The sequence below is a fragment of the Mustela nigripes genome, chromosome 8, assembly GCF_022355385.1.
Source record: "Mustela nigripes isolate SB6536 chromosome 8, MUSNIG.SB6536, whole genome shotgun sequence".
Taxonomy (NCBI): domain Eukaryota; kingdom Metazoa; phylum Chordata; class Mammalia; order Carnivora; family Mustelidae; genus Mustela; species Mustela nigripes.
The window spans coordinates 73871591-73897731 of record NC_081564.1 but is presented as its reverse complement, the minus strand read 5'-3'; the positions used below and the strand labels follow the sequence as shown (position 1 = coordinate 73897731).

Below are 26141 nucleotides of genomic sequence, written 5' to 3'. Positions count from 1 at the left end.
AGCCCCTGAAATTCCTTCCAATGTCAGTATCTTCCGGTTGTCAATCTGAGAAGCCATACCTTTAGTGTCCATTCATCTGGGAAGTGTCATCCCTCAGCATCCTCTTTCTAAATGGAGGAAAGGAAATATACAAGGGCGCATGTCCCTTCTCACTCCCCACTTTGAGCCAGGTCTCAAAGTGCTATTGGTCGTGGTTCATGGAGCTTCTAGCTCCTGGTCTATAGGCTCCCCTATAGGGAGTATAAGGAATGCCATGGAGTATTCATGGAGAACCACTGGTATTCAGCCCAAGTGGGTTATTTGGGACAGCTCTCTGTGGAGATTGATATTCCTCTGTATGGCTGTGAAAATGAGTGGGCCTAGGGGTTTTAACTGTTTAGCTTCTGATGGTTGGTTGGACATTTTATCTGATGAATAAAGACACCTCACTCTGGTTCCAAGTGCCTCATCTAGTCATGGCTGTTGCTAAGGGGTGGGGCTGAGCCACACCTAAGGCTTCCATATCCCATGAGGGATGTTTTTAATTGTATTCTGAATGGAATCATGGCATTTTTTTGGTGGGAAGAAGAAACAAAACAATCAAACATTTTTTTTTCAAGTCACAAAAAGAAATGTTTATTGGAGAAAATGTAGACAGTTATGAAAAGGTACCAGAATAGCACCATGCAGTGATAACCACTGTTAAGTAAGATGCTGGTATCTAGCCTTCTAGGTACAGATGTGAGAGAAAAGCCATCATGGAATATCTGAAGGGGTTTCTGAATGTATCTACTCCTGAAACTCTCTCTACCAGCCAGTGAGCTTCATTCTGAAATTAAGTAGTATGTGCTGACTCCTCAGAGCTGTTTATTTAAGAAGAAAAGAAATCAGTGGGGAACGCAAGCCTTATCAGAGGAGCTAGGGTCTGTAGCTGGATACGGGAATGTTCAATTGGGACACTTTCTGTTTGCACACCATCTTTTGGTGACATCTATTTGTAAAAGTGTAAAGTCTAGGGGTGCCTGGGTGGCTCAGTCAGTTAAGTGTCTGACTTGGGGTCAGGCCATCGAGCCTGGCATCCGGCTCCCTGCTCAGGGGACATCTGCTTGTCCCCCTCCCTCTCTCTTTGCTCCTTCTCCCCAGTTCATGCTCTCTTTCTCTCTCTCAAATAAATAAATAAAATCGTTAAAATAAAATAGAAGTGTAAAGTCTAACGTGCTGTATTAATTTGAGTGAGCTAGGTTATGTTTTGGTAATAAATTAACCCCCAAATCTCTGTGGTTTAACAACAAGAGTTGACTCGCCTCACTTGAACACTTTTGGGAATGCAAAATCACAACTAGGTTTCTGAAGATGTCATTTTTCTACGAGGCTGTCAGGAATCTATCTGACCTCTCCGGCTTCCTTCATCTCTTTCTGTGGCCACTTTCTCCCTCTGCAGAGAGACTAAGTTTATTTTTCTCTCTTCATCACAGTGCTGCTGCCTGTGTGATCCCTTCAGCTTCTCCTGTGTGCCTCCAAACTGGCAGCCAACAAGGGCCAGGCTCCTCATTCCCAGCACCCAGGCTTATTCTCATAATTCTCTCCTTACATGGGCTTGGGGGCACCGTGGGCTTGCCCAATCCTGTCCCAGGGAGCCCCATCGCAAGTCTGAGGCTATTACGGCTCGTGCATCTCAAGGGCAATCCCTGGTTTGAAACCAAGCGAAAGTCTTGGAGTTGGAATGAGGACACTAAGCTGGGAGCTGAGAAGGAGGGGGACCATGGGGAGTTGCCATGTGAGGAAGGTCATGTGCTCAGAAGGAAAGCAGATGGGGAGAACTTCCCTGAAGCAGCATGCGGAGACCATTTAAAGGGGCTGCCAGAGTTAACTCTACCCACAGCGGAGAAATAGCCTAGGCAGGTGGCAAAGGAAATATAGGGAATTACAAAGGTTAAAGAGAACGACAAAGTTCTCTGGTCCTTTGTCCCCGGTTGGTAGTTAGATGAGTCTCTTCTTCAGGGAGTAGCCAGGTCAACCCAACCCTCTTCCTTTTATACCAAGGTCTTACTGAACTTACCTCTTCCATCATTGGTTGTCCCTGCTTGAGTATTTGATCTACATGGAAAATACCCTCCCTTAGCTAGGGCTGGATCAGAGAGTGAGAACAGACTGGACTTGTGTGTTCTCTGGACCAGCATTTTCTGATCTAGGCCATCCAAGTTCAGGGCTTGGGAAAGGGGAGAAAGTCTCCTAACTGGGAACACTCAGCTCCCTACAGGAAACACCATTTGGGCCATTTCTTGTAAGAAGCCTTCACAATAGTGTAATTTTGTCTCCCAAGAATGCAGGCTCCAAGTAGTCATTCTGGTCCTGACATACTTAAAGCAGAAAACTTTCTTGTGCTGTAAATGTCCTATTTTGGAGGATGTAATACTTCCAAAAGGACAAAACAAATCTATGTGTTCAGTTTCTGACTTTCTATGTAACTCTGACTTTTCTCTCCTTTAAGTCGCTCGATCACCTGCCTTTAGATCCTCTCCATTTTGTGCATGATCGTTTCCATTTCTGAGAAAAATGTCTCCAACTAAATTTACACCTTAGTTGCCACCAGGCTTTGTTTGCTGATCAGGTCACAAAGGTTTCTAGAAGCAAAATCAGACATATTAGTGTTTGTGAGTAAAGTTGTTTAGATCTATATCTATGTATCTGTGATATCTGTTGCTAGACGAGAATGAGTTAAATTGATCTTTAAGTGTTGAACAGCTGTGTCTCCTGAACCATTTTAGACATTTCTTCTGAACTTATCACTTCATGTCATAGGTTGGTCAACTTTTGTATTTTCACTACATACTTTTTTTTTTTTTTTTTTAACTTTCGATATGGTTGCATGTCCCCCAGCCAGAAAATTCACTTAGCACTGGATCAGATTCCCTGGCACTGAGCATCTCTAGGGTGTTGGAATGAGTTCTTGTATATGAGTAACATCTTGAGGATTTGTTGATTTTGGAGGTGATGTTTGATTTGTCTCCAAATCCATTGTTGGAAACACATCCATTTACTGTCTATAGACTAGAGAGCTTTATAAATGTAATTTGAGAACATAGCTTCCACCACCCAATAATGCTTTTGGACTTTTACTGTATGGGTTTGTTACCTTCAAAGGGGAAAATGACCCCCACAGCACATCTGAGTCTGCATCAGAGAATTGTGTTCCATGGTCCCTTCTCTACGGGTCCCCGGATGACTTGGTGGGCACGGTTATAATGTAAACAGATGTAGTGGGTTGAGTGAGTGGCTCCAAAAGTTCTGTCCACCTGGAATGTGACCTTATTTGTTAAACAGGTCTTTGCAGATGTCATTGAGGTAAAGATCTTGAGATGAGATCACTCTGAATTATGGTGGGCCCCAAACCCAATGGCAAGCCCTCAGAAGAGAAGAGAAGGGAAAACAGATATAGACACACAGAGAAGGCCATGTGAAGATGGAGGCAGACTGAGTTATGTTCCTATAAGCCAAGGAACACCAGGGTTACTGGCAGGCGCCAGCAGCAAGGAGAGAGACCAGGTGACTCTCCCTCAGAACTTCAAGAGGGAATCAACCTTGCTGATATCTTGATTTCAGATTTCTGGTCTTAAGAACTTTCAAGAATACGTTTCTGTTGCTTTAAACCAAGGATACTGTGGTAATTTATTATGACAACCCTAGGAAATGAATACAATGGAGGTTGTCAAATGAAATATTTAACACAAGGAACGTGTTACTTAAAGCAAGGGTTGGCAAACCATAATGCCACGGGCCAGATCTGGCTGCTGCCTAGTTTGTAAATGAAGTTTTATTGGCACACAGACATACTCATTCATTTATGTATCATTTCTGGTGCTTTTATGTTGTGATGTCAGAGTTGAGTGGTTGCGACAGAGACTGTAAGACCGACAGTGATTAATACATGTACTAATATTTTTTTGTGTGCAAATACAGATTTACTTAATAGAGGGACAGCGATGGGGAATAGGGAATTTTATAGTGATTTCCTCTCTTCAGCCACGCTTAACACATCTGCTTTGAAAGTCTATGTGTTCATATTTCCATTTACTTAGAGTCATATCTCTCCTATAGAAGTGGAGATATTGATTAAAAGAAAGTTCAACAAAAACAACTGATCTATAGGATTTGTGTAGCCTCAAGGTAGATTGTTAGTTCATCTCCTCATTTTGGGTTCTTGGACTTAATGTGAATTGGAAGCATTATTAGGTTGGTAGGATTGAGTAAGCAATAAACATCCTCTTGGAATAAGGGAGAGAGCTATCTATCATTGTATTGAAGGTTTGTCTTTCCTAGATAGTCCTGGGTGCTTTTTATTTGATTAGCAATGAAGAGCAATTGGATGGGCTTTCTCTCTAAATGTGTGAAGGTCTCCTTTCTCCTGAACAGGAGAGGCAGTAACTGAATTGAAGTAGCACACACCCATAGCTTATTTATTTATGCTAATATAGTACATAAAAAGGCATTACCGCTGTGTGAAGGAAGTCATCCTTGGTGATGACGTATGCTTTTCTCCTAACCTTTTTGCCTTTTCTAAGCCTTTTAAAGTTTTCTAGGGAAATAAAGGTTTAGAAAGTTGGTCATTGACCTTCCATTGAACACTTCTGACTGCCTTTCAAAAAGACTCTTCTTGCAAAATTTTTTCATGTCTCTTGAAAATCTACTTCAAGGGATTATTCAGGGGAAATTATCGTGGAGGTTCAAACATTGTTACAAAGATGTTCATCAAAGCACAGTTTACAGTGATGAATAATGACAAAGAACCTAAACTTAAATTTGAAACAACAATAGAAAATGGGTTAAATAAATGCTTTCATGCTGTGAGCTTACCAAAGAATATTTAATGACAGAGAAAGATGCTCTTGGTATATTTTGAAGTGGGGAAAAGGCAGAAAACACATCAGATGCATGGTATAGAAGAAGCACACAGGTGAATCAGGTCAACGTTTTAGGTGTTTTTTTAAAATACTTTTGCTTATCTTTATTTCCTAATGGTTTTTCAAAGAATATTTTTATGATAAGAAGAAAAAAGAGTTAGCTTCAGATGAGCAGACTGTCCCATCCAATACTTCATTGAGAGTTAAGAATGTTGGTTGATAGAAAAGTAGTTTTCTTCTTTTACTTCCCAGAAGAGCTGAAAGTATTTAAATCATTGCTTGCTAGTAGAGTACCTTTGGACAAGTGACTTTCTCCCCTGAGTCTTGGTTTCTTCATCTGGAAATGAGAGCTTTGAATTCACTGAATCCGGTCACCTATGACTAAGTGACGTGACACACTGTTCAGATCAGCCTTTGTCAGGCTGACTCGCTCACTAAGAAACGCACACTCAAAATGGAAGATAGGTCAGTTGTTGAGGCGGGTGTCAGCCACCCCCAGCCCTTAGACCCTGCACAAGGCCTGCTGGGTGCCTGAGCCCTTGCTTCCACTGATGCAGAAAGCCTACTTCCTTGACTGGCTTGGGAATGTTGGGTCAGATTCGTCCTTTTATGAGTGGGGTTTCCTTAATCCTCTTTGTCTTGATCAAGCTGTGGCAATGCATTTTCTTAGGGAAAAAAAAAAATCTACTTTTAAAATTTAATTTGTACTAAGCAGCCCCAGGCAAAGAGAGCCTGCAATAAACTTGGTGTCAATTTCATGTTTTGCCAAAGTTTGTGAAGTGCTTTGTTTTAGAAGAACTTACCATTTCTCTGTTGGGGCAGGTAATCATCAAACTGGCAAGTAGTTTTCAGAAAATAGTAGTTTTCAGAAAATAGAAGCCTTAAGTATTTACATTTGGCCTTTATAATTTTTAATGTGTTCACTTTAATGGGGCCATTCTTTTCTTTTTTTTTTTTTTAAGATTTTTATTTATTTATTTGACAGAGAAAGATACAGTGAGAGAGGAACACAAGCAGGAGGAGTGGGAGAAGGAGAAGCAGGCTTCCTGTTGAGGGGGAGTTCCGATGTGGGGCTCAATCCCAGGATTCTGGGATCATGACCTGAACTGAAGGTAGACACTTAACGACTAAGCCACCCAGATGCCCCTAATGGGGCCATTCTTTTTTTTTCTTTCTTTACTTTCTTTCTTTCTTTCTTTTTTTTTTTAAAGATTTTTGTTCATTTATTTGACAGAGATCACAAGTAGCCAGGGAGGCAGGCAGAGAGGGGAGCGGGGAAGCAAGCTCCCTGCTGAGCAGAGAGCCGGACATGGGGCTTGATTCCAGGACCCTGGGATCATGACCTGAGCTGAAGGCAGAGGCTTTAACCCACTGAGACACCCAGGCGCCCCTAATGGGGCCATTCTTTTTTCTGTCTGCCCCTTTCTATGTCCCTTACCTGCATCCCAACATTCCCTGGCACTGCCCAGGATGAAAGATACTCTCTTATAATGTGTTGAACTGTAAGTTCTTTCGGGATAAGCATTGTGATGTTGTATCCTGTTCCTGTCCTGTCCATGTTGTACATAGTGACCAAGAAGAGCTTTCAGTGTGAATTAAAGAGGGTTACAGCTGGCTCTTCCAGATGGGACCCTATTTCCTAAAGGCAGGGTCTTCCTAATGTGATATTTTTACCTTATACGATTTCTTGTTTTGCTTGAAATTATAATCAACGAAGTAAAGGAACAGGATGCACTTTGATGCATGAATATGCTGGAACATTCTTGATGTTGGAGCAGGAATGTTGAGAAAAACAGTTCCTAGGATGATTCATTCATTCAGTCAACACATAATATTCATGGCCTTGAGGCAGCTCAGTCAGAACAGAGTGAGGACTTTTGGTGTCTGTGGTGTAGGCATCAAGATGGGAAGGGAGATGAAAAAGAGAAGTGACATATAGATTCTGGTGTATCCATCCATCCATCCATCCATCCATCCATGCATCCATCCAACAGAGATGAAGCGATAGCCTACTCAGCTTCCAGTACTGCTATCGGCACTGGGAGCAGGGTATGATTAAGACAAGCAAAGTTGCATACTTTGCAGAAGGCAGAGCTTATAATAAGAGGGAGATGCAGACAATGGAGTAATTAAATACTGTCATTTCAAACAAGGAAAGAAAATGCTGGGGCTCCTAGGTGGCTCAGTTGGTTGAGCATCTGACTCTTGGTTTTGGTTCAGGTCACGATCTCAGGGTCATGGGATTCAGCCCTGAGTCAGGCTCTTTGCCCATCGTGCTCAGAGAGTCTCTCCCTCCCTCTCTCCCTTGGCTCCTCCCCCTGCTCACGCACACTCTCTCTCTCTCTAAAATAAACAAAATCTTAGGAAAAAACCCAAGGAAAGAAAATCCTATGAAGAAAAATACAACCATGTAAAGGGATGGAGGCTGATGGGGACACTGAGGGAAGGCTCTGTGGGAAGGTGGCCTGAAGAGAGACTAGAAGGGGTGAAGAGGCAGGAGAGAACTGGCATCGGACTGCAGTCTCATTTTAACTCCACCACTGTCTGTGCGACAGGGACCAACTCCCTCAGTGGCCCTCCCACCTGACTCTTGGTGAACTTAAGTAGCGTGTGTGACTGTACACTCAAGACAAACGTATTATCATTAATAATGTTGAAGGCCTGTTGCATGATTTGCATCAGGGACCTATGGAAGGATGGTGCGTGGGGGCGCTTTTACTGTTTGCTGCTCCTTCATGGCTGAAGGCAGCCACGCCCAGCTTCCTGGCATGGTCCACCTCTCCGAGGAGAACTTCTCAAAACACGGGGACTGAACAAAAGGAGGGACGCTTAACCTCTGCATCGGATGGAGCGTGTTCGTGTGGGGGCGGGGGTGGGAGGGTCTCCCAGATGGGACAGAGACACCCAGCCGTGTTTCCCAATGCACACTAGAAGAGTTTATTCAAAAACAACGCATTCAGTACTGTGTTTGGCCCATGAGGCAACGAGGCAGGCATATTCACACGGAACAGGTACATCTGGGGAGCCGTCGAAGCAGATCACTGCGTTTTTCTTCACACACTACGGTCACAAGGTACACACGATCACCTCTACAAAAGAAAGACGCTTATCCTTGTTTGCCAAGAAGGCAGAAGCTATTTACATGTTCCTCAGTCCAGCAGCGCTGGCTCCTTTCAGGTCTCCGTGGCCCCGTCCGTCTGGCACCTTGTTTCTCAGGACCGCTGAGGCTGCCCGTCCCAGGGGAGGGGGTCTGATCCAAAGGGCTGCAGCTTCTCCCCAAGAGCAAGGATGCTTCTGATGTAGTTGAGAAGGAGCGAACTCCTCAATGCCAGTCTCTCAGCGTAAAACGGCATTTTCCAAAATAAATGCATCAAGTGTGTGAGGGGAGGGTTAGGGTTGTGACGGTATAGGAAGCCTTTCTTCTCCCTAACGCATGCTTCTTGCTCATTTCTTCAGTAACTTACATTCACTCTTCTCCCACCTTTTGGTTTCATCATCACTCTGAAAAGAGCTTTGTTCCTCCTTCTACCTTGGTATAACATTCTTTAAAAGGATGCTGAAATGAAGTGGTGAAACCAAGGAGGTCAATTGAGAGAAGGTATCACAAACATTCTTTTGTCTTGATCTCTGATTTATGCTTTGCAATGGATTGTTAGCTTCCCGGAGGCAGCAAGGTGTGCTCAAGTAGAGTCCGCGGTTGGGGGACCCGGGACTCTAACTGCCGTTAACTAGCTGGGCGGGTAAATCATTTGCTACCTTCCCGACCTCAGCCGACTCATCACCGTGTTGAAGATGTCGATCTGGAATCTAGACCTGAGAAAATGTCTAGAGCTGGGACGTTCTGCTCTGCGCGTAGTTGACTCTCCTCTGTGAGCATACGAGGCTGCGTGGTGATGGTTCAGTATTTTTGTTCTGGGTCCTGGGAGGATGTCAGCACTAATTGCTGATGCTTGGTGGTTGGATCTCAAATCATCAATAAACCCCTCCCAGGGCTCTTGGCTGTAAGGCTGCTTTTTGCATAATAAGGGCTTAGATTTGGATTTTGAAATGTGGTTAAAGGGTGTTTTGACCTGGAGACCAATTATTCTAAGCCTTGCAAAATAACCTAGGTTCCAGATTTCAGAGGGAAACTTCCCCTTTCCTTTTTGAAAGTACTTCAGTGACTTCATCCCACGTCTGCACGTTGATCTAACCTCTCTTCTCATCTCATCTACAATTTTTCTAACCTACTTCCTTAGCTAAAAATATTGTGGGAGTGACTGGTTCCTCAAGGCTGGTTTTGCTGTGAATTTGTTCATAATAAAATGGGGCCTACTGTCAAGTCCTTTCTGCTTGTAGCTATGGACTTATCTCTCTGGTGTCCACAAAAAACAAAAAACAAAAAACAGGGAATGAAGGTATATTTTGTGCCAAGGCTACATGCAATTTGTTGAATACAGAAAAACCTCTGAGCAGGTACCTGATTTATTTAAAACAAAAGGTAGCTTATTCAGTACAAAGAAGCAAGCTTGTTTCAAAGACTGTTAAAGAGTGCAGAAAACAGAGGGGTACCCTGGCCTTTTAAACATAAGATAGACCGTGTTCAAGTTGAGTTTCAAACATCTAGAAATGCCTTACAGACCCTGAAGGATATTTTACTACAATAAGGAAAGTAGATTTTCTCTGTTACGATCTAATTTTGATTTACTACCTACAGAATAAAAGCCCATGTCCACTTATGATGTTTAAAGAATTATATCCATTCTTTTTCCAGTGTTGTCTTCCAAAGGATTGAATCAAATCTACCTAAGAATGATTTCCATCAGAAAAACCTTTAATTTGCAAACAAAGCTTGTCCTGTGGCTCACCAGAGTGTCTGATTTCTAAACACTCTGTTAAGTAGGGCATTCACTTAGAGCCAGCGGGAAGAAGAAGAAAATTTGTCGTACTACTGCTCAATGTTCAGAGAACGTCAGTGGCCAAATGTTTGTTGGTAGTTTTTCCCGGGGTCCAACCTTCCACTAGCATAGCTAAGGGCGAGGGTCACCTGATGGCTCCCTCTACAAAGTTTACCCATTGGTGGTCTTATTGTCTTATTTGTGGTCTTTATTGTCCATTAGAAACTTTCTGTGGGCAAAAAACCCCAGCCGAGAGCATACTCAAACCTTGGGCCTGAGGCTTAGCAGATGTCCCTTGGTGGGACAGAGACCTTTGAACCATGGAGCCTCTGCAGGTGTGGTGGGGCCAGCTGAAACTACTGGATGGATGTCTGTTCTTCCCCTGTTCCCGTGCAGGCACTGATTTCTGGGTGCTGTGTCAGAGAATGAGGAGCAAGTGAACCAGGAACATGAGAGATTTGGGGAAACAGGCAATGGGCTATAAGATATAAGGAAAGATCAGCCAAACATGGTTGGAACTGGCAGTTAAATTAAAGAACATTTACCTGGAAGCTCACCCAAAGGACGGAGTGGTTTGTTGAGAGGTTCTTAAGAGTCACATGGCTAGGAAATATTTTGCACACCTTAGAGTCCTTAGCCTCAAGGACCCAATAGTATACTAAAAAGTAGTAGATTTAACCGGAGTAGAAATGCCTCCTTGCGGGGAGGGGGCACTTGGGAGTTTCTCCAAAGCCGCTGCTAGCCTCTCCTGTTTGGTTCTTTCTGACTCAGAAGATACTCAGGCAGTCCCGGGCTTGCGCCAACTCCTAGTGGCTCCTGAAAGCGTGTTGTTACATATTCACCTGGTTAACAGTAAGTTCGTAGCTTGAAACGGTCAATGCCGAGAGTATTGATACCATGGGGATCAGCAGTGCTGTAGGTCAGGGCTCCCCCTTCTCCAGAGCCAGCTGTTACGTGGTTAGCAGCACGCCAAAGAGCTACAATCGTCTGAGTTCCCCAGAAAGAAAATCAAAGGAGCCCTTTAGTGTCTCTGATGATGTATAATTTGAAGGCTTTGCATGTGCACAGCTGGCAAAAGGAGCCTGACCAAAGCTTCATTAGCACGGTGGCACCTTATCCAGCAGAGGCTGGCCCAGGGCAGCCAGAGACCGCTAGCTCAGCTGCTCCTGGAATTTTATACTCATTGGTCTTAGAATTTTAACTTTCTTGCATTTCCTTTTTTTGATTGGTTTTGTTGTAACCTGAGGATCTTTGCATTTGGGGCATTACCTGTCTGTTGAGAAATCAGACCCCTTCAGGAATAGTTTAGGCTCTGGGAATGACATCCAAAGTAGAATCTGAATGAATCATTTAACATCCCTGTTTCTTAGTCTATCTGTTTGTAGAGTTGAATGACCTGAGATCTGCCTCTTCATCTGAAATATCAAAAGTGAACTATAAACTGCTGGCCTTGGGGCAAAGTATATTAAAGCTATGTCCCTCACTCCAGCTGTCTTGAGGCGTGTATCCATTCTGACTGAATTAACCAGTTACTGTTTGCTTACAAATTAGTGACAGGTCAATTCAGCCAAAACAGTTGAATAGTTGAGTCACTAAGACTGTATCTGTATAGCTGTGTATTATGATAACTTCAAGCAACAGATGTGATACTTAATTGCCTGAGGAGTGATAAGCATTCAGCTACTCTGGTCAAAACTTGGTCTATATGATTTCGCTATATATTATTTGTTTCCAAATGCTGGCGACATCAGAATCACCTGGGAATCTTTGTAAGCTTAGCTTATCCCAGGACATTCTGAGTCAAAGGTCTGGGGTGGGGTGCCAGAGTTGTGTCTTAAAGAGCTCCTCGTGTCCTACAGCTTTGTTTGCTGGTGGATCAGCCGCATAATCCAGGTCCTAACCCCATAAACCCATTGTAATCTCAGATTGGAGTCAGCTTTTCTGCGACAGGCTCTTCACTGTGATTCCACTGTAATTAACAACATGAGAATGGGCTGCATTGAGGATAAAAACATCTATTAAAATACATATCTTCAATAATAAGTCAACACAATAAAGACAAATTTTAGGAAATACTGTGCAATACAATAATAACATTCTAAAATGTTTCCCATTTCCCATGTTATGTCTATGTGGCAAAGCAATCAGAGCGAGAGAGGCATATTTAGTCATTTTGGTCCTTGGTGTCAATTCACCCGTGGCCTTGATTAATTGGGCCACAGAGCCCAGATAGGTCAGGCAGGTGGCCCAGGGGCTTTAAGTCTCTGGCACCTGTGATGCTCCATCTGGGTTTTCAGCCACATACACACAGTCCCAACAATCTTCGTAAGCAAAAGGACAGTTCTGCATATTCAGGAAGAAGTAGAGGCTGATACTTTTGCCTGGCACATTTAAACAATCAGAGGAAAAGGACTTAAGGATCCAGGTTTATACAGAAAATTGCTTGGTCTGTTATTTTGCACATGAAGACTCAGCTCAATGTCATTCACTATTATTTGCACATCTTCTTAGTATATTGAACTAATGCAATAATGCAAAATCTGCTGTTGAAATTACAATGTGGAAAGCATTGACAGAATGTATTCCTGATCTTAACGGACCCCCACTGAAAATAATACACATGGAACAATGCAACAAGTGAACTGTTTGGGGGTGTTTTCCAGCTTAAATAAGCTGAATAAAAATTTTAAAAAGAAGTACATGACTATTCTTAGTATTCAGCTTCAAATTATACATCCATATTGCTAAGACAAGGTTTGATACGGTGAACACTGAATTACTGGATGACATTCCAGCCGTCAAATATGAACTGTTAATAACTAAATTGTGATTTACCAGAATCATGATTGACCAAGGGAGTTTTCTCTCATTTCAGGCGAGAACGTAGGTGATTACCAGTGGGCTGTTGTATGCCTAGGCAACAAATAAATACTGCTTTACAATGACAAATAAATACTTTTTTTCTAGGGTGGGAAGAAGAGAATACATTTTCCTCCTTTACAGTCTGATTTATTTTCTGTACCATGAGTACCCCAGACTATAATACATTCTTTTTGGGCCCACCTTCACTTAATACTAATATGGAGGAGATGAGGAGTCACACTTTTTCTTCTGATAGTCTGTGCAATCTTGGGAAAATCACTTAGACTCCCTATTTCTCCATATCTCATTTGTAGCATCAAAGATTAGGACTAGAGAGGCTGAAAGGCTCCTTGACTTCCCGTATCCTATGGTTCTACAATTCCATCTCTGCTTCCTCCAGCCCCAGGTTAAGCTTTCTTTGCGTCTGAGAGTTCCTAATAACTACTGCTTAGCCCAAAGTCAGAAAAAAAGCTCTTCCCTTCTTTAACTTCCCCAGCAAATTAGGTTAGTCATGGCACTCACATTCGTGGATAACTAGAGGCCTGGGCACAAGGAGGCCGAGGAACCTCTTCCCTTGCACGTCCTGGCTGGCAGCCCCATGGTCACATGCCTGACATCAAGGTCACAGGCAAATGGTACAGCAGTCACAGTCAGCCCTGCTAGGCACACAATACTACTAAACACAGCACTTTTCAATGGTCAAGGACACTTGAGACGTGGAAGCAAAGGCAGAGGAACTGTAACTTTTAATCAGCGAATGTGGGGAAGATATCTGGGTGTGGGAGGAAGACTTGGTGTCTCATTTTAGCTCTCTATCCCCTGGTTTAAATGTCTACACATGACTCTCAGAACAACCAATGAAATATGGTTGAGGGACTGGCATTAAGCTGGTCATGAAATGTGGGCTTTTTTCTCTCCACAACTGATCTGGTCATTTGTATTGTTATCATACATACATGGTCTTGAGGGTTCTGTGGTGAAATTTATCGCAAGAGCTGAGGGTGAATTCTGCTGTGAGGATCCCAGGCAAAAGGATGCACTTAGCCTAGAACAAATAAAGCAAGGGCAATACACAAGCCAGGGATCTGTATCTGGGTTGAATTGGGTGGGGGGACTTAATAGTCCTGTCTGCCCATTTCACTGCTCTTAACCACACAGCCCCGGAGTTCTGGTTACTTATACCACCGCCTTTTGAATCAGGACTCATGGGACCTGCCAACTCTTTTGGTGGCGACAGTGGTTATATAGGTTTGATCTTTGAAACAGTTTTTAAAAACAAGAAGAGAGAGCGTATGATCAGCTAGAGGCTGAGTTTCTCTGTGCTGGAATTATAGGTCAAGGGTACAACGAACAAAAGAAACAACAGCAAAAGCTGCCATATATTGAGTGCTTACTACATGCTGAAAACTGGGATAGATGCTTTATTAACACTCAGGGTCTAATTTTTGCAACAGGAGGGATATAGGCTGTGCAGAAAGAATTTATAAGGTATGAAAATTGTGGTTAACCACTATGGCATGGCCGGAGGCTTTCTTCAGAGATCTCTGAAGAAAAGGGAAGGGTGGTCTTTTGGATCAGTTCCAGAAAGTCATACCTGGAAACAGGATAAGCCTGATCTCTAAGCCCTCTGGTTCTGGGAAACCAGCCTGTTCCCTCAGTATTCTGAGTTCTTGTGAAAGCGACAGATGAAATGATGTTGGAAGATGGAAAAGTCCTCTCACTCTGATGTTAAGACGGAGCCAAGAGCAGCGTGAGATGTTAAACATCTTCCTGAACTTGAAAAGACAAAAAAAGCCCAAACAAAACAAAAAACAAAAAACCCACAAACCAAACAAAAAACCAAAACAAAACAAAACAAAAACCCCAAAAAACTGCAAACCAAAAATGGCATTATGATGAGGTCTACTTTAAAAGTACAATAAGCTGTTTTTAGGGATTTTGGTCTTTTTGCTCCTTCAGTCTGCCTGGTTCAAGGTGTCTATATATTTATATTTAGGGAAATCTAATGGGCACATTGGGATTAAAACTCTAGAGTCAGGATCTGGCCCGTGTAACACTGGCATTTATATCACTTAGCTGTAACCAAATGAACTAAGTGCTTAGAAGAGCCAACTAAACACTTCTGTCAGTTATCAATCTTGCAGTGATCCTAACAGAGCACAGCACAGGCTCTGGAGTACTGTCCTCTTCACTGTGACCGAGAACAAGCATGGGGGCGGGGGGGTTTGATGCCCATCCAATGATACCAGTGAATTTAAAAATGTTTTTTACTGTCTCCTCTTCCAATTTTTTCAGGTATTGAGCTGTGTTAATGTTTCCCATTTTGAAACATGCATTCCTCTTTTCCCTGTCTATTTGGATTACCATTCATACAGCCTTTTAAGGTGTGTCCCGATTGGTAACACATTCAAACCTGTACAGTTTTTCTTTCACTAGTTACCATCTGGACCAATGGAAGCTGCTCTGATGAGCTTTCTGAAAAACATGAGAACAAGACAGCTGCCCTTTCGGACCAGAAGGCAGATGAGCCTAAGAATGATGCCTTTTCTTACTGTATGCGGTTTAACTTTGGGGATGGTGATACCTTCCCAAAGAGGGACAGTGAGCTGATGACAGAACTAAAGCAATTATTTCAAACAGGTTTGTAACATTACAAGCAATCTAGAATGAGATTTCTGGAAAAGAACAAGCTACCCCACCCAGATGTATTACAAATGTGCTTGACTGGCATTTGGAAAGAAGAAAGAAACTCTTATTAAAATTTAACATCAACTTGGCCAGACTTTGGGCTGAACTGGAACAATCAAGTGCTGCTCAGTGAAAAGCCAGAGATGGGAGTGATGTGATTTCTACCTCTGAGGCGGATATAATAAAAGAAGAAAATGGCCAACTAATTTCCTTCATGCCAGGGCTAGACAGCTCAAATTCCAAGGGTTATTTTGTATCAAATCCTCCTATTACCCATTGTTTTTTCCTATGAAATGCTTAATTTTTAGATATATAGATTTAGACATGCAGATTCCAGTGGGAAAAGGGAGTAGCCACAGTCTACAAGTGTCTTGCAGGGAACAAAAAGTTCTGAGAGGTGCTGGTGGACACAAGGATGCTGAGCGTGACCTCACCTCAGCCTGTTCACATGGGGCCTGTCCTGGTCAACTTCAAATCTTCTCTTCTGTTCTAACCCACCTGCATTTCAAAGACTCTGAAAGGGCACCAGGCTTACAAGGCTTTAGGGTACACGGGATTCCATAACAACTTCTCAGCGTTCTTCCTTTTCCTCTATGTGTTCCAGACTCTTAAGCTGACTCATTGCCTCTATGCTCAGAGAGAATTCCCGGCCCAGCGCTTGGGCTGAGACTGTGGGAGGCACCAGACTCAGGCTGGAATGTGCTTGCAGATGTGGCGATAGAATGATTTGCCGTAACGGCACTAACGTCAAGAGACGCAATGCCACCCACGACATGAATTTTCTTTATGATAGGGAAGGATGCACTGATTTCTATGCCACTCACCACGGAGGGACCGCTCTGCAGTGGAATGACTGTGCAGGCCACTGAGAACTTCATAAGAGGCATATCTTATCAAAGTCATCCTAAGGGGATCCAGCATGATTTCGTCAGTCGGTCATGAAACATCAAAGTTACCCAGAGCTTTGAACACATCAAACAAGTACAGATGCAACACATACAGGCAAAGCTAATTTAATAGGATTCCTAGCAAATTATTAAACTCCGCAGTGGTGGGGCAGTTGGAGGGTTGTAGGGAAAGAGATGGAGAACAAGAGTGAGAAAGAGAGAGAGTGAGAGATGAGCGATGCAAACGATTCTTTTGTTTGTCTGTTTCCATTTTGAAGAGTCCGATCCCACCCAGGCAAAACTGAAATCCTGCCCAAACTATGAGGACCATATCTCAAAGCTGCGGGAACTACAGCTCTCATCCTCATAAAAAAACGGGAGGCCATTTATTATCAAAATACAAACACGAAAATACTTCACACCGTTTCGTTAGCAGCATAGTTCCAGATGCAACATTCCCTTTATCAATCAAGTTTAAATCATGTGGCTTCAACTCGTTTGTCTTGCCAAGACCCTTAAAAGAGCAGTGCAAAAGGAGGGAGAGACGCCATCTTTGCTTTTCAATGGCAGACAATCTTTATAAGGAAATCTCTAGGGTTCTATTCTGAAGACTATTCCATTTGATTTGGGGCACTTTTAAAATGGCCGTTTGGCACTTGCTGTTCCGAGTCTTAGGCACAGTGTGACAGAGTCAGCTTGGTGAGCCCCTCCCCATGCATTCGGTACAGCAGCTGGAACTCGGCAGGCAGCTGGTGGGACTCCTGCCACTTGGTGGTAAATTTGGTTCCTTTTTTGTCATAGTAATGGTATGGAAGATCTTCCCTTGTGTTGGGGTCAAATCCAAAAGGCCAAAATCCATACAAGTGGATCTCTTCACATATTGCTGATGCCAGGGTGTACATGAGAATGCCTGTGCTCAGCCGTTTGGGTGACAAATGTTTGTTTTTCCAGTACCTGCGGAATAATAAGTACATGTGGTTTCAGAGGCCAGTGTTGGTTCCACTCCGAGAAGGTCGCCGTGACTGGGCTGGGAGGTGGATTTGTACAGGGAACTCAAATAGTCCTTGCCTTTTTCTCCTCCCCCAGAAATAGTACCAGCCTTGAGTCTGTCTTTTAGACCACAGAACAACTCGGGGCAGGACTGGCTACATAATTCGTGAGACCCAGGGCAAACCACTGAGAATTTCAAGGGGGCGGTAGCTGAGCATTAAACCAGGCCCTGGAGCCTCCTGAGCACAAGCTTCTGTGTGACCATGTAGGCCGTTCCTGCTCCATGCCAGCCCTTACCCCCGGCTGTCCTCAGGAGCCGTGGCTCTGCCTCAGTGGTGACAGCTCAGAAGGCCAGCACTGAGAATGACTCTGCTTCTCATACACAAAGGGCCCTTGGAAGTGGGGAGGAGGTTGTTTAATCTAAGGGCACCTCCTGTGTCCCTTTCTTCCCCAAATCTAGAGATTAAATCCTTCTTCTTTGGTCTAGAAAGAGTGTGGGGACTTATGTTTCTGTACCTTCTTATAAAAAGTCATGTTCCCTGTTCTGTTGTTGTCTAGCTAGGTGGTCCTGAGCCCTCCTTTAGCACGGCAGGGCCTAAGAAAAGTATTTGAACCCTTTCTGGATTTAAAAAAAAAAAAACTAAATTATGGCTATTTTTTCCTTCCATATTTAGACAGTAGCTTGAAGCTTCCTGCCTATACCACCACATATTTGAGACCGCAGGGAGTCTGTGTGTGTGTGTGTGTTTGTATATCATTGACTATGCAGCAAAATGAAACTATTCATGAATCAGGTTTCTATGGACTGTATTTCCTTCGAGTTTTCATTGAACCAATGTGTTTGGTTCAAGCCTGAGTGGCTGGGAAGCATTACCGCTAACTCCACAGCACTTTGGGAAAGCTGGGGGCAGAGTAGGCCACACCAGGCCCATTTCCTGAAGTTTCTAAGCACATGTAGTTCCTTCTTTACTACTGAAAAGCTTCACACACAGATCATTCCCCATTCCAGTTGAAATTTAGAAGTTTAGTCTCAATCTTCTTACCTAAGGAGTAAGAATGACTTCTGGTGATACTTTTGGTATGGCCAAACTTAACTACAGCAAGAGGGGAGCAAAACGAGGAGGTCAAAAGACCACAGGAGGACAGGTTAGCAGGAAGCCTGGCTTCAAATTCTGTTTTTGCCCATTTGGGGCAGTGACCTGTTGTAAATAACTCCTTTTCTTCGTATCTCAGTAAACTCATCTTTAAACTTAGGAGTTGGGCTATATTACCTCTCAAAAAGATGACCATACATTCCAGGAAGTTAGGACAGCCCCAAATTATGTTTGTTATCCTGCTGTAATTATTAATAGCACCTTCTTTCTTGCAAAGACAAAATTCCAGTTTGGGCTGCACATTATGGTCCTAACCCTACCTGTTAGATACATACCACTTTATTAGATGATGATTCGTCCTTCTGTGAGAGGTCAACTAAACAGATCTTACGTTTGGGAGGTCTTAGAGGACTACAGGATGGGGACAAAAATTCTTTGAATTCCCTGGTTGCCAGTCCTCCCAGAACCCACTTTAACTTTTAGGATGATCTGGACAGTATGTTAGGACATGGAGGCTACTTACACAGGGGATATTAGGATTGAGGTAGTTTCCCCAGATGGTTTAAAGGAAAATGAGTCTTACAATTAATTTTGCTTTATAAAATGCCCTGGATTAGTGGCTCCCAATTCTGACTATATATTAGAATCATCTGGGGAGTTATTAAGAAAAGCGGGAACCTAGACCCTTCGCCTCCTACCTCCAGATAAAGTACATCAGAATCCCTTGAACTAGAGCCCAGGCAACAGTATTTTTTTTTTTTCTTAAGTTCTCCAGGTGATTCTAGTGTACATCCAGAGTTAAGACTCATCAGAATAGATGAAAATATTGTCTTTCTGGTCAATCTCTCTATCAAATTATAAGGGGTACCAACAAGCTCATAAAATACCCTTCACATGTTTTGGCACTGAAATCCCAACTGATAAAGGCTGATTATACAATTTGTGATCTACCTAGGTGTTTTTCTGATCTTGGACATCGACAAAACTCCCAAATATCAATTAAAAAGAGGCATTTTAAGTCAATTGCATCTTTTTTTTAGAAAACTGCTTGGTTTGCCTAATTTCGCCGTCGACATTATGGGGACCTAGCCATCCATTTGAAGAAAATTCTTGATTTGGGGGGATTTCTAGGACTACCTGTTAGGCTTGCCACCAAGGGAGGGAGACAGGGAATAGAGAGGGGAGGCTGATTAAACACCAATCCCCCCATTTGGCACTCGGTTACCAGCTGGGGGTAGAAGATTACACTTCTTACCTAGAATGATTCATTCTTTCTTTACAAAAACGTAAGAGTTTGCCCTAAAGTGCTAAGCTAACCACAGGTAACTAACCGGATACCTCCCACCCCCAAGAGATTACAATATTCATTTGCCATCTGGTGGGGTAAGACTTAAAGGCAATAAAATATACACACCTGTTGACATGTTGCATTATATTTCCAGGCCAAGCCAATTGGACCTTTAACTGACCTCTGTGTTCAACAAAAAAGTCAACTAATGTCCTGGTAACAGTTGCTGAAGTATGGAAGAAAAACGCAGGGATCCAAAGAATGGCCCCATCGAGCTTTTTTAAACTGAGGAAAAAGTTGTTACGGTCCTGAATGGTCAAAAGATTGTTGTAATATTTTTCCAGAATGCTGGGGTTGAAGGTGGTAAGGTTGGTTTTCCTTCCAACATCTCTTTGGAAAGCCTCCGTAGGGGCAAAATTGCAACGGAAAACAAAATCTGACTTATCTATTTCTTGTCCACATCGGCTCCCTGTCAGGATCCCACTATTTCCAACCACAGCACAAATATTAAAATGCTTATTCACAATGGGTGACACGTCTGGAAGCAGTGATCGGAAGTTATTGCTAATAGAGAAAACGTATTTATGGCTGGAATAATCATAGTGCATCAGTTGTCCAATCCGAACACTATTCTTGGTCAAAGAGAAATTTTTTATTACATCGACATGCTGAAGAATTTCTTGCCTAAAATGAAAAGAAATTCATTAAATGCATCCCATTCAAAAGAATTGATTTTGCATCTTATGTCTTACGCTGCCATTTCATTCAGACAAGAATTGTAAGTACATTGTATCCAAGAAAGATTATACATTCATAGTAATTGTGGTGGTTAGGGGAAGGACTGCTTCAGAATGGACAGACGTGCTAATCTCTCAGGCAAGTTCTGGTTATAATCCTTCAATCCTTGTAACTGTTCTAACTCACAGTTTTAGCTGCCATTCTGCGGTTTTCTGTCCTACATGAAAAGTGTATTTGATCGGGGTTGGGGGGGCCTTGGCAGAACTGTGTCAGAAAATACAGGGAGACAATTTACACAGGCTCCAAAGAGCTCACATTAACGTACAAACATTAGTGACTTAGAGTTTGTAACTAGGGACTACTTGTTTGCTATTGGACTGCAGTGTTCAAGGAATATCAGATATCGCTGGTGTCCAAATAAGAGCCAAATAGATATGAGTCACTATAGTACTATCTATTATTACAATATGGAAGTGGTAGTATCAGTGAGTGTAGCTGAATATTTAATAGAAGTGAGATGATAATCTCATTAAGGTCCTTTGAATAATGAAACAAGAACAGTTTCCTACTTGATTATATAGAAACACAATTTAGTTGGAGTAAGTTAATCCTTAGAAAAAAAGGCCATGATAAACCCTGAAAGTGTATGCATAGAGGATATGCATAGAGGATAAACAAGCAAGGGTGATACTTAGCACCAGTTTCAGGTTGCTTTCATGTTGAGCTTTAGGTAAAATTAAGCATTTCCTCTTAAAGTTTCAGCTATTTAAAATATTTAAGAGAGACCAGTAACATGTTACTTTGCTACTACTTCTAAGAAATCACATTGTGAATTTCCAGTGGGTTTTTTTTCCCCCTAAAAACCAGCAGGATTGAAACTAAAGGTGTGTATCATCACTTAACCTGGAATTTTATTTTAAAAAATTACATGTTTGTCAAAGTATAAAGCCACATAAGCTGAAAGCTTTAATCTAGAACTTCCAAAGTTACCTATGTTGTCTTTACAAACTATTCTTTGCCTACTATAAACGTAAAGTAAATCTAAAAGGATACTGGGAAAAGTAAAGACTTTCTAATAACTGGCTTGAAAGGAAGGAGGTTTTGAGAAGGAAATATCATTCTGACTGGTCATTTGGGTCACATGGCCTAGTGTAGGAAGAAAATTTTTATTCAGTTAGGAAGATGTTTTAGGGTAAGTAAAATGTGTACTATCATTAAAGTTTTCAGGGTTGTCTGTAAAATTAATATTGGACTAAACCCCCATATTTTAAAAGAAAGCCACTTCTTTGGTTTTCATATTGGTCATTGCCATGGAGTAATTTTTGATTAAACAATTCCAAAAATTTTAATACTAATCACATGGCTATATCAGCTTTTCAAGTAAACCATATTTTCATGACACCTTAGATATTTAGTGACTTTGTTTTAATTCTGTCATTAGCTTAAAATAAAAACAAGTGTGGTAACTACAAATGCTAAGAACAAACACAACCCTATAAATGAGTGGAAAAATGAGTATCTGTAAAATAAGTATTCACACCCCTAATGAATACACTAGATGGCTCACATTCCATTTAGCAGCATAATAATCCCACCAAGAAGGAAGGCGTAGTGACTTATCTGGGGTTGCGAAGAGGAAACCAGAAATCACTCAGGATAATAAATTTGAATAAATCTCATCCTTCCCCCCACACACCCCACAACATACATACACGTGAACTCCCTCATGTATAAATGAGGCTGTTACAAGACAACCTATAAAAATGATGTTAGGTAGCTTTTACAATATGTTAAAGCCTGTAAAGGTTTAATGAAAACAAATAAGGAAACCAAAACAAAACTGAACTTCGATACCTGCATATATTTGGGCCAAGATTTTTCACTAGTAATTGATAGGGATGGATTATAGTATTTGCTGTGTATTTCAGGGTGAAGCAATTCTATTTTATTTCATTTTTAATTTTTTTTCCTCGGAAGGAGACTGAAATGTATTGTTGAATGGTCTTGAGGCAATTAACTTTTTAATTTATTTTTAACTAATTCACTTTTTTTAGTAGATGGCTTTGGCAGTATTACCCGTGCATGTTAACTATAAATTATTGTGTTCAATTAAGGCCAGGTTAGGGGGGATATTGGAAATATCTTTTTCTCTTACATTCATTTGGTCTTCTTGATGTTTTCTTTTTGAGGGGACACTACATACATAATAAAGGGTTCCCAACCTGCCTTTGTGCAGTCAGGCCAAGAAGACAATGCAAATAACACCTCGGGGTGGGGGATAGATTTTTGTTGTTTTGGATCATTTTGTTTTGTTTTTTTGAACTCCAGAATTCAAAAACACCTTTCGGATCGTTTCCCCTATCCTACCTTTGATGTAAAAACGCTGTCCGATTAAATGTCCACTTAGAAGGTTTCTCTTGGAGTTCGTGGGTCAGAGAATTCGTAATGGGCACAAATGACGGATCTAGAAACTTCAGCGCAAATTGTGACCTGGAGAGGAGCATGAGTACACAGACAAACGTGCTGGCCTTAGCTGGGGGAAGCAACGTAGCCATTAAAGCCCAGGCGTCTGGGGGCTGGAGGGGGACACCTGGTACTCGCACTGGTTCCATCCCGCCTGAGGCTCTCTCATTTGGTCCACTCTCCGCTCCCACACACACCCAGGGGGGAAAAGAAAACTAGGGAAATCCGCCTCCATTGTCCATCCCTCCGGGTCCGGGAGAGACCATAAAATGGCCGTCTCGCGGAGAGCAGGGGCGGGAGCCCGGCACACTGCTGGAGAATGATGCGCCCTGAGGACTAGGGAGTCAGCACCGCGGACAGCGGCCGCGCCTCCGCTGTCCGACCCGCGACGCCCCGGCTGTCCTGGCGAATTGATTTTTGGAGAAAGGGCAGAGGAACCCGGAGACTCAAGGGAAGACTGGGGAGGGCTCCTGCCTTAACCTCTTACTTCCCAAGCCCAGTCTGACTTCACTCCCTGTCCCCTGGCTGGGGACCCCTGGAGGCCGCTGGCCAGCTCCACTCTTCAGCCAAGGTGGGGCTTCTCTAGGTTCCGCACCTCTGGCCCGCTTGGACCACAGGTTGCAGATAGTACACCTGCCCCTCAGGAGGTCCTCCTGGGAGAGCTCCTAAGGGTCACTGGTAGAGGCAGCGGTTCTCGATGAGTTGCGCCAAGCTGAGCCGTGCGCTTTCCCAGTCCAGCCCCTCGCCCGGAGGTGAACTGGACTAGGGGCGAGGGTAGGCGGCCCTTAGGAGGCTCGCTTCCCGCAGAGGGCGGAGGAAATTCAGAAATCCCGGAAAGGGCGGGGGGCGGGGCGGGAAGCGGTGGTGGCAGCAGTGGGAAAGGATCGAGGTAAAATACCCCAGGGGCTTCAGGAGAATAGACCCGCGCATCATTTGATGGGGTGGGGCGTGGGGGAGAGGAGTGAGGACAGCGCAAGGGGAATCCAGCGCCTGCGCCATTAAATCGGCCCTGGACCGCCCGGAGTCCGGCGGTGGAGTCCGCGGACGCTGCACGGGGTAGGCGCTCACCTCACGCACGTCCATCTCCGGGTTCAGCGCCCCCTCCCACCCGCCCCCCACGTCGCCTCTCCCTCCACCATCATTCTCCTTAAGCCCTCCCCCATTTTTGAAATGGGGGAAGGGATGACGAGGAAGAATACGAGAAATGCAATCACATCAATTAGGACAACGGCTTTTAGGGACTTGGGGTTAAAAAAAAAATAAAGGAGAGGGGGAAGGGAGAATCAGAGAGAGGAGTGGAAGGACCACGCAATTATCGTGCCCAAAGTGTCTGGGAGAAGCCCAAACACTCCTTCTTACCCACCACCCCCAGAAGCCAGATACCCGAGGGCGCTCAAATAGAGGCCCGCACTCACCGGAATCCCGCGTGGAACATGTACATTCGGGGCGCCCCTGGGTTGGCGTACTTGGGAGTGGTGAAGATGTTCTCCTTTTTCAGGGACACGTAGCTGATGAGCGATAAAATCAGCAGGGCGACGCTGAGCATGACCAGTCCCAGCACACTGGCGACCCGGGCCATTTTGCAATTTCTCATTCCGGGCTGGGCTGAGATCAGGGGAAGCAGGGAAATCGTTCCATTGAGCGGCCAGCAGCTCGCTGGCGTGTCAGTGTGTGTGTGTGTGTGTGTGTGTGTGTGTGTGTGTGTGTTCGCGCGCGCGTGTCAGCGTGTGTGGCGGGGGAGGGGGACCGGGCTGGGGAGCCGCGGAGGCCCAGGGGGGATGGTGGGGAAGGGCAGGAGCCCTAGAGAGAAGCCGACTCCCAAGACAGGGCAGAGCAGGGCCAGGAGGCTGGGCAGGAAGATGGAGGGTCTGCGCGGCGGCGTGGGGAACGAGCGCGCTGTGCGTCCCCGGCAGCCTGCTCAGGCTCCCCCGCGCGTTTCCAGCGAGGCTGCCATCTCCTCCGCCGCCTGTAAGATAAATGTGATTGGAATAATGTTACAGTTCGATCTAAGCACAGGATTTAATTAATGAACTCTAATCTCCCAAATAAGCGGGGGGAGGGCGAGAGATGGAGGAGGGAAGAGGGGTAGCCGAGGGAGGGGAGTCGAGGCTGGAAGGCTGCAGCCCACGTCCACGGGCTCCCCGGGCGAGGCTTCGCGCGAGGAGGTGCCCGGGGGGGAGACAGAAGCCCAAACTTGGCTCAACGGACCGTTCATTACTTTATAAATACATTACAGGATAGGGTGATCAACCACTGGGCTTGCTCATGGAGATTCTACACCAGCTGCGTGCTTCTCCTAAAGGCAGAGAGAGTGGTTTTAGGAAGACAGACCTTTAAAGTTACTCTCACCACCACTGAGGCACCGCCCTGGACCCCACAAGGTAGCACGTGCCCCAGCAAGCCAGCACCCCAGCCAAGAAGCTCTAACAGCTCCTGGGCCAGCCTGCCTTGTCAGCCCTTAAAACCTCCCCAGAATTTTCCAGACTCTCTCCCCCCTCCACTTGGAATGCCCACCACATACATTGTTTCTCACTTAAGGGTGGGTAGTGCCTAGCACAGTTGGGAGGTAAGCTGTGAGTGTGGAGGGCCTGGCTTCTCCTTCCCTGTCCTTGTCCCAGCTCATAGCAAGTTGTCAGCTGGGCAGTGGCCCTGAGTGGACCAGGCCTGGAGCAATTCTCCCTGATTTCACTGTACACTGGCCAGTTTCCTGACCTGTTCCTGGGACCCGGACTTGGGGATGGGCCACCTACTTAGCCCTGTGTGGCCCAGAAGCTGAAGGCATTATAAACTTTATAAATGCACAGAACTCTCTTTTGAAGGAGCCCGAGAACCAGGCTGCCCCTGAGGGTGGACGGAAAGCTCACTGCCTAATGCTTTGTATTGCTTGACCTTCAGCTTGTTTCAGAATATTCATATGTTGCCTGTTTTAACACCCATTGGAAATAAAAATTAATAACTTTTCAGGCAGGCTGCTGGATTCTTAGTGGCAACCTGCATGTTTCTTGAGTTCTGTTGTTTGCAATTATCTTGTGGCTTTTTCTACCCTAGTCTTTTCTTGGCCTTGTTCTCCCAATACTGGTCCTTAAGCACTAATGAAAGAAGCTGGAGGTGAGACATTGGCCTCTGAGAACCTTTTCCAATAAAGCAAACTGATACTTTCCAAGGTGGTTATGATTTATTTCTCTCCTGAACTTCTTATCTTGCAGACTTCGGTAGACCTGAGGTTATGGTCTTTCTGTGGACCTCAAATTCCTCAAAGGGGTGAACTGCTGGATTGTAAACTTCTAAAAGGCCAGGGCCATATCTTCTTCCTTACTGTTTGCACGTACTGCCCAGCAACTGTCCCATGTAGGGGACATGCTTAATAAATGTTT

General features: G+C 44.0%; 1 protein-coding gene across 2 annotated transcripts; it reads right to left on the bottom strand.

Moving 5' to 3' along the window:
* Positions 1-16425: 16425 nt before the first annotated feature.
* On the bottom strand, positions 16426-25410 carry ST8SIA3 (ST8 alpha-N-acetyl-neuraminide alpha-2,8-sialyltransferase 3). Of its 2 annotated transcripts, XM_059409728.1 has the most exons (4): positions 24183-25403; positions 22672-22794; positions 19693-20250; positions 16426-17148 (listed from the first exon to the last, which is right to left on the bottom strand). In XM_059409728.1, the coding sequence occupies exons 1-4, from the start codon at positions 24359-24361 to the stop codon at positions 16866-16868; spliced, it is 1143 nt and encodes a 380-aa protein (XP_059265711.1). In that variant the 5' UTR covers positions 24362-25403; the 3' UTR covers positions 16426-16865. The 2 variants fall into 2 exon arrangements, with proteins under 2 accessions (XP_059265711.1, XP_059265712.1); XM_059409729.1 differs by lacking the exon at positions 19693-20250 and having other exon boundaries at positions 24183-25410.
* Positions 25411-26141: the final 731 nt, after the last annotated feature.